The 7,626-nt window shown below is 38.5% G+C and overlaps 1 protein-coding gene across 1 annotated transcript in view; it reads left to right on the top strand.

Annotated features, from left to right (window-relative positions):
• The window catches only part of Dek (DEK proto-oncogene), a 22,078-nt gene that overhangs the window by 6,600 nt on the left and 7,852 nt on the right, over positions 1–7,626 (top strand). The window contains exons 6-7 of the mRNA XM_021215407.1: positions 406–526; positions 1,628–1,816. Of these exons, the coding sequence (XP_021071066.1) occupies positions 406–526; positions 1,628–1,816 (310 nt within the window). The remainder of the gene's footprint in view (positions 1–405; positions 527–1,627; positions 1,817–7,626) is intronic.

The raw sequence follows: 7,626 nt of genomic DNA, 5'->3' as shown, positions 1-7,626 counted from the left end.
AAAAAAAAAAAAAAAAAAAAAGTAACCCGATGAGGAGAAATTTTCCATATGAGCTAGCAAGGTGACAGACTCTTAGAACTTTTAATTAAATGTCATAGATAAGAATTTAAATAATAAAAATGATTGAGATATTGTAATGCTGAATCAGTAACCCAAACAATTTTCAAGCCCATGAATTTTGTAGTATTAGAAACTTATGTGATTTTCTAGTGCGTTTAGACTGTTGGTAAATATTCTTTTTCTAATGGTTGTATACTGTGGTCAGGTTGATTAAAGCTATAGAAAAATACTTGTAACTGCTATGTAAGCAAAGCAAATCAGTTTTGTTGGCTCTTGTCTCTATAGCATGAAGAATATTTACAGTTCCTGTGAAGTCACCTTGTTCTTCCCTGCTTCCTGTTTCAGGTTTCGAAATGCCATGTTAAAGAGCATCTGTGAGGTTCTTGATTTAGAGAGGTCAGGTGTGAACAGCGAACTAGTGAAGAGGATCTTGAATTTCTTAATGCATCCAAAGCCTTCTGGCAAAGTAAGGGTCACTTTTTACCTTTTCAATGGACTGGTTATTAACAGCCTTTTCTTCCTTTCTTTCATTAGTGACAACATCTGCATTTAAAATATGTCTTCCATTGACAGAACTGCATTTTTTTTTTTTTTTTTGGTTTTTCAAGACAGGGTTTCTCTGTGTAGCCTTGGCTGTCCTGGAACTCACTTTGTAAACCAGGCTGGCCTTGAACTCAAAAATCTGCCTGCCTCTGTCCTCCAAGTGCTGGGGGATTAAAGGCGTGCACCACCACGCCCAGCGCAACATTTTTATAAAATAAATCAAATAGCATACTTTTTTTCAAGTCAAATGTGAGTAGTATAGGGTTAAGAAAAAGTACCTAAATGTCACATAAGATAAGATACAAGTGGGGGCTCCAGGGTTTCTGTCTGGAAAGGCATTTGGATTAAGGGAAATAGGTTGAAGAAATAGTTAATATAGGGCTGTTACCTAGTTTTTAAAATTTAGAATTTTGCAAATACCCTTAAGAAAGCATTTAAAAGAAATTCATAGGCTAGTCAAATCATTTTCCTAATATAATTAGACATTCATATAATTTAACTGAGGGCAAAATATAGCAAGTTACTTATTTCATAATTAACATACTCAACATTTATTGCATTCAGAATGGTAGGTATCATTGAGAAATTGGCATTACTGAGAGGTAGTGCAGTTCATTTATAAATTTGGATAAATTGCTGGTTAAGCTTTATGTTCTATGTGTGTAGGTCCTCCCACTCCTTTGATTCATGGGACCTTTAAAGCAAGGAACTCCTTGTAATGGCCTCTTTAGTTCTTAAAAGGTGGGATAAATTAAGTTTAATTTCAATGTTTTCTTGGTCAAATGTAACCATCGCTGACCTCATTACAGTGAGTTCTAGTCCTGTGCAGAAGGTCTTGCCAGCCTTCACTGTACAGACGAGCGCACTGGCGATGCAGCTTGACACATTTAGAGGTGGCTTCTGCAAGCCTGTAGATGCTGCCGACAGAGTTTGAGTTGAACAGTAGTTATCAGAGGGAGTTGGTTTGATTGACTTAGAAATACCCTGATTGATGTTGCTGTCAATGAATTTTTATATGCTGCAGCCATTACCAAAATCCAAAAAATCTTCCAGCAAAGGCAGTAAAAAGGAACGGAACAGCTCTGGAACGACAAGGAAGTCAAAACAAACTAAATGTCCTGAAATTCTGTCAGATGAGTCTAGTAGTGATGAAGATGAGAAGAAAAATAAGGAAGAGTCTTCGGAAGATGAAGAGAAAGAAAGTGAGGAGGAGGTAAAGTGCTGTTTTAAGCTGTTGTTTTCTATCAGAAAGATATTTTGCTATATAATCAAGTAAATAGCTTGGTTATTTTTTTTTTTTAACTGTGAAGATATATAAATAATTGAGTAGGCTTATATCCCTCCACTAAACATTTAACAGTTTAAGAACAGTTGAGTTTGTAATCTGAATTTGAAGTGGGCCTTGAGCTGGCTCTCACTATATAGGGTGGGGGAATGGGAAAGGAAGCTGCAGAGGATCGTATTCTGCACATACATCTGTGCACCACATGCATTTCTGGTGCCTGCAGACACCGGAGGGGACGTCAGGGTCCCCTGAAACTGGAGTTACATATGACTTGAGTCCCACCATGTGGGTGCTAAGAATTGAATTTGGATCCTTTAGATGAGCAGCCAGTACTCTTAACCACTGAGCCATCTCCAGCCTATGGGAGCACATTCTTAAGGTTTTGTTGTTGTTTTTTCTTACTATATTAATATTTTATAATTGACTTGATGCAACAAGTAAAATGTTAAAGGTTGTCATTTTCTCCCCAACCTTTTGGGAATTATTTAATGAATGCAATAGCATTTGAAGTTTATGTCATTTAGAAATAGAACATTTTTTATTTGTAAAATGCTTCCAGAGTGCATACTAGGTGGGAGGAAAACTGTCATTTAAAGAATTTAGCTTTTGCTCTGTCTTTAGTCAAGGTCTGGAAAGGTAGGTACAGGAGGTGAGTTCCTGTTCTTGATGGTGATTTGTATGTTTTGTTGATTTTGTTTTCTTCAGAGATTAGACTTATTTTATAAATGTGTATAGAGCCGGGCGTGGTGGCGCACGCCTTTAATCCCAGCACTCGGGAGGCAGAGGCAGGCGGATTTCTGAGTTCGAGGCCAGCCTGGTCTACAGAGTGAGTTCCAGAACAGCCAGGGCTACACAGAAAAACCCTGTCTCGAAAAACCAAAAAAAAAAAAAAAAATGTGTAAGGAAGTATATAGGCTTATTTAATCCTGGATTGACATTGTAGTCTTACTTCCTTGTGGGAAGCACCACACAAATTGTGATATCCAGAAAAGTCTCTAAACAGTAATAGATGTCCCTTGTATAGTTAGGGTGCTTTTCATCTCCCGAGCACCACAGAATTGGAAGGATTATGGTCAACTAGGAAACTGGGAGGGTGGCTCAGTGGTTTATGAGCTTATACTGCTCTTTCAAAAGACCAGAATTCCCTGGTACCCAAGTTGAACTGTCTGTAATTCCAGCTCTAGAGCTTGTAATACCCACTTCTGGTTTCTGCAGGAAACTATACATTTTTACACAGACAAATATGCATACCTATAATTAAAAATAAAATCTTTTCTTAAAAGACATGGTAAACTTGTTGTATATGAATATGTTAGTGTATATATTTGACCTGAGATATGTCTTTGCCTGCAGAGGCCATTAGAAGAGTTGAGTTATATATGGTTATGAGTTACCATGTGGGTGCTGATAATTGAAGCCAGATCCCTCGGAAGAACAGCTCAGCCATCTTTCTAACTCCTAATTGTCAGATTTTTAAAGGTGTTTGTCAAACTAAGTATGCGCTTTTATAATGTGAGAACTTTTTTTAAACATACCTTGCGGGTACTTCATATATTTTTATTCATATGTATGTGTGTGTGTGTATGAGTGCAGTGCCTTCCAAGGCCAGAAGAGAGAGTATTGTCCTCTGGAGCTAGAGTTATGGGTGGTTTTAAGCTGTCTGGCATGAGTGCTGGGACTTAAACTGGGTCTTCTGAAAGAATGGCGAGTGCTCTTAACCACTGAGGCGTCTCTCCACTTTACTACATCTTTAAATGTACTGGTATAGAGGGAAGAGGAGTAACCTGAATACCTGAGAGGAAAACATGTGTTTATATTTATATAAATAATTGTGACAGATTGTGCCAGAGAGCAGCCCTCAAGCGACTGCTCTCACCCCCCAACCGAGCCCCTTTCACTGACTAGCCTGGACCTCACTACAGACCACATTAGCCTTGAATTTACTATACCCTGTCTCCATCCACCTGATATGAGATAGGGCCTCTCATTGGAACCCAGGACATACCAGCTAGTTAGGTTGGCTGGCCAGCAAGCGGGGTTTAAATTCTCTATCTCCTAGGACTGAGTCTGTAGGCATTGCATCACTGTGCCTGTTTTTATGTGAGTTTGAGCCAATGCTTACATGACATGAGCTGTCTCATTAGCCCCTATGTTTTAAACTATTTTCCTTCTTTAGTTTTTTTCCTCATTTACAATGTGCTCTTCATTACTTATTAAACTTTAAAGGCAAATCATTAAAACTTAAATTATAAAAGTTGTTATAGAGGGTTTTTTTTCCATGAAACAAAGCATGAGATATAGAAACTGGGCTCAAGTGCCTGCTCTCCCTGGTTTCTCTCTCTCTCTCTCTCTCTCTCTCTCTCTCTCTCTCTCTCTCTCTCTCTCTCTCTCTCTGTGTGTGTGTGTGTGTGTGTGTGACGTTGTTATATATGATTAAATTATTTAATCTCTGTACTCAGTCTCCTATTAGGAAATTGGAAGCAACTTCATGGAGTCATATTAAATGAATTTAGAGTCCCTGGCAACATATATTGTTCATTAGTTGATATTATTACTATTAGAGCCCTTAGCCAGGTATGGTGGCACAATGCCTTGAATCTCAGCATTCATGAGACAGGCCACCCTGGTCTACAGAATGAGTTCCAAGACAGCCAGAAGTACACAGAGAACACATACAACAAAAGAATCCTTAAGAAGGTATTTTATTCTAAGTACCATTTCAAAGTTCAGTCTTGTTGCCAAGATAAGGTCTAGGATGATACTTTATGGGCATATATAAACTTTGGTTCATTTACAAAGAGTTTTACTTTCTCTAGTGACATAAAGAGAAACCCAGGCCAAATGATGGAAATCCATGGAGGACAAAAGAAGACAGTGCACTGTAGACATTAAGTATATCAAATCAGCCCATATAAAAGCTGTTAGGGGGATTTTTCCACAATACAGTTTGTCCTGACAGGCTTTATGAGATAAAATTCCAATAGAGTCTAGAGATATGTTTTTCCCCACTTCTCATCTAGTTTATTATAGCACCTCACCAGCAACCATTAATAGTCGTTACTCCTGAGCCTCTATCCATGATGAAAATTTGGAGAGCCAATCTTGTGAAGGTATTCATAGCTGCTGTGTGTTCGTGGTTGAAGGGCAGGGTCTTGTCTGGGTGGCCATGTTTCATGACAGTTGTCCCCATCCTCCAGTTCTTGAATTCATTCTGTTCTCTTCTGTAATATTTCCTGGGCTTTGGGTGGGAGTTGGTAAAGATGTCCCATTTAAGGGTGAGTGCTCACCACTGTCTGTGCTTTGACCAGATAGGACTCTGTATTAATTGTTACCCTGTGTTTTTTAAAAACTCAAAACAAACAGAAAAACAGCTTTTCTGCCCTGGACTGAGAGCTGCAGTAATCTGGGCATAAACACATGTACTTAGGATGTAGTTTGGCTACATATTCAAGTAGGTAAATATGTTCCTCCTGTGGGCTCAGGCCCTTCTCAGCCATAGCTTCTTCTCGACTAGGTTTTTATACTATCAAGTGTGTATTACTATGTTGTGGGCCTCAGATAGCCACAGACTGGTTCATCTGGAAGAGAGTCTTACCACCATTACATTGTTGGTATTGCTTGCCTGATAATGTGATATTGTCATGCGCATGAGTTGTCTAGCGGAGTAAGAGCAGCAATGCATTTTCCTCCTGCCAAGGCCTTCAGACCTTCATCTGGCAATAAACACTACCCAAAGAGAGAAGCAGTTTCCAGTTCAGGTCTGTCTTGATTTCTCTTTGTCCTAACCAAAGCTAATCAGGGTAATTGCTTTATATCTAGATTTTATTCTTGTTACAGACAAGGAAGAATAAGGCAACAGACAGGTGTTTGCCATATTGCCCTTGGAAGGGAAACTTACCCCCAGGGCTCTCTATATATGAGGCTGTTCAGATCTCAAGCTAGCAACTTCTCTTTGTTTTTTCTCTTATTGTTTCCATTTTATTTTATTTTTTTGGCTTTTTTTTTTTTTTTTAAAGAATTATTTTATGTGTATGAGCACATTTCTTCAGACACATCAGAAGAGGGCGTCAGATCTCATTACAGATGGCTTTGAACCACCATGTGGTTGCTGGGAATTGAACTCAGGACCTCTGGAAGAGCAGCTCTTAACCTCTGAGTCATCTCTCCAGCCCTTTTTTTTTTTTTTTTTTTCCCCGCTTTTTAAAACAGTTTCTTTACATGTGGCCCTGGCTGTCTTGGAATTTGCTCTGTAGACTAGGATGGCCTGGAATTCACAGATTTGCCTGCTTCTGCCTCCCATGTGCTGGGATTAAAGGTGGTTGCCACCACAGCCCAGCAGTGCCTAATTTATACCTGCTGCTGCACTGAATCTGGGGTGATTGACTTTGGGGCGGGGAGCGGTTGTTCCCTTTCCTGCCTTCTTAGGAAAAGGACAAATCAAAAGTAGGATGCTGTTCATTGACATGTGCAAATCAGAAGCCTACAGTTAGAAAGTTTGTTAACTGTCTTCTGTTGAGTGAGTTGTTTGATAGTAAGACTGTGGACATACATATTTTTCTTTCCTTAATAATGCTTTTAGTCAAGTGGTGGTAGTGTATGCCTTTAATCCCAGTACTCAGGAGGCAGAGGCAGTCAGATCTCAGAGTTCCAGGATAGCCATGACTACACAGAGAAACCCTGTCTTGAAAAACTAATAATAATATAATAGTAATACTTTTAGAAACTAAGAGACTTTGTAATTTGAACAGGAGTAATTACAAAACTGAATAATCTATTTAAATCTTTTGTCAGAAATCAAAGTTGATAGGTCACCTTGATAAAATCCATTTACATTTCATCTTTTTTATGAATTATAACTAGAATTACACATTTCTCTTGGCATTTTGATTTTTCTCTACCAACTTGTTAGAAAAATCCTATATTTAAGCTAATTTTTATTTTTATTTTTTATTTTGTTCATCTGTTCGTTCATTCAGTACAACCTTTCTGCTGTGAGGACAGAATTCTGGCTCTGTGACAGGCATCTTTTTTGGTGACCCTTCTTCAAGAGCCCTGCTGCCTATAACAGATAGGTAAGCTTTGTTCCCGAAAGATTTTTGGGTTTTTGGCCAAAAATGTTTGTGCCATTTCTCAATTCTACATGGAAAAGCCTCCAAAGTTTTTAAAATTTATGTTATTAATTTTACATCTTTGGGTTGGAGCAATGGTTGAGCCATTAAGAACATTTGCTGTTCCTCTGGAGGACTCAAGTTCAAATCTTAATACATGATTCTAACTCCAGGGAATCTGATGCCCTATTCTGGTCTTCTAGGAGGGACAGACGGACGGACGGACACACACACACACACACACACACACACACACACACACACACACAAATCTTTCAAAGCTATAGTTTGGAAACTATAGCTTTTTTGGTTTTTTTTCCCCTCTGAAACTTAATAATTTTTTTCCATATTCCTTTGGTAAATGACCCAGTCTCAGGGTCTGTTTGGTTAAATAACAAATACAGCTGTTGAGACTCTTTTGCATCTTAAATTGCATTAATTCTTAAGAACTAAGAGGTACACCTTTGTTTATGTAGATTAGGAATGATTGTGATCTTTTTAAAAGTGTTTGTGCCTTTCTTGCTGGCCTTGAACTTCTAGCCAACTGCCTTAGCCTCTCTAGTGTCAAGGGTTACAGTAGTATTTTTGATTAGCCTCTCTAGTGTCAAGGGTTACAGTAGTATTTTTGAT

The sequence above is a fragment of the Mus pahari genome, chromosome 16 (genome assembly GCF_900095145.1).
Source record: "Mus pahari chromosome 16, PAHARI_EIJ_v1.1, whole genome shotgun sequence".
Taxonomy (NCBI): Eukaryota; Metazoa; Chordata; class Mammalia; order Rodentia; family Muridae; genus Mus; species Mus pahari.
This window is presented reverse-complemented; position numbering and strand designations above follow the sequence as displayed.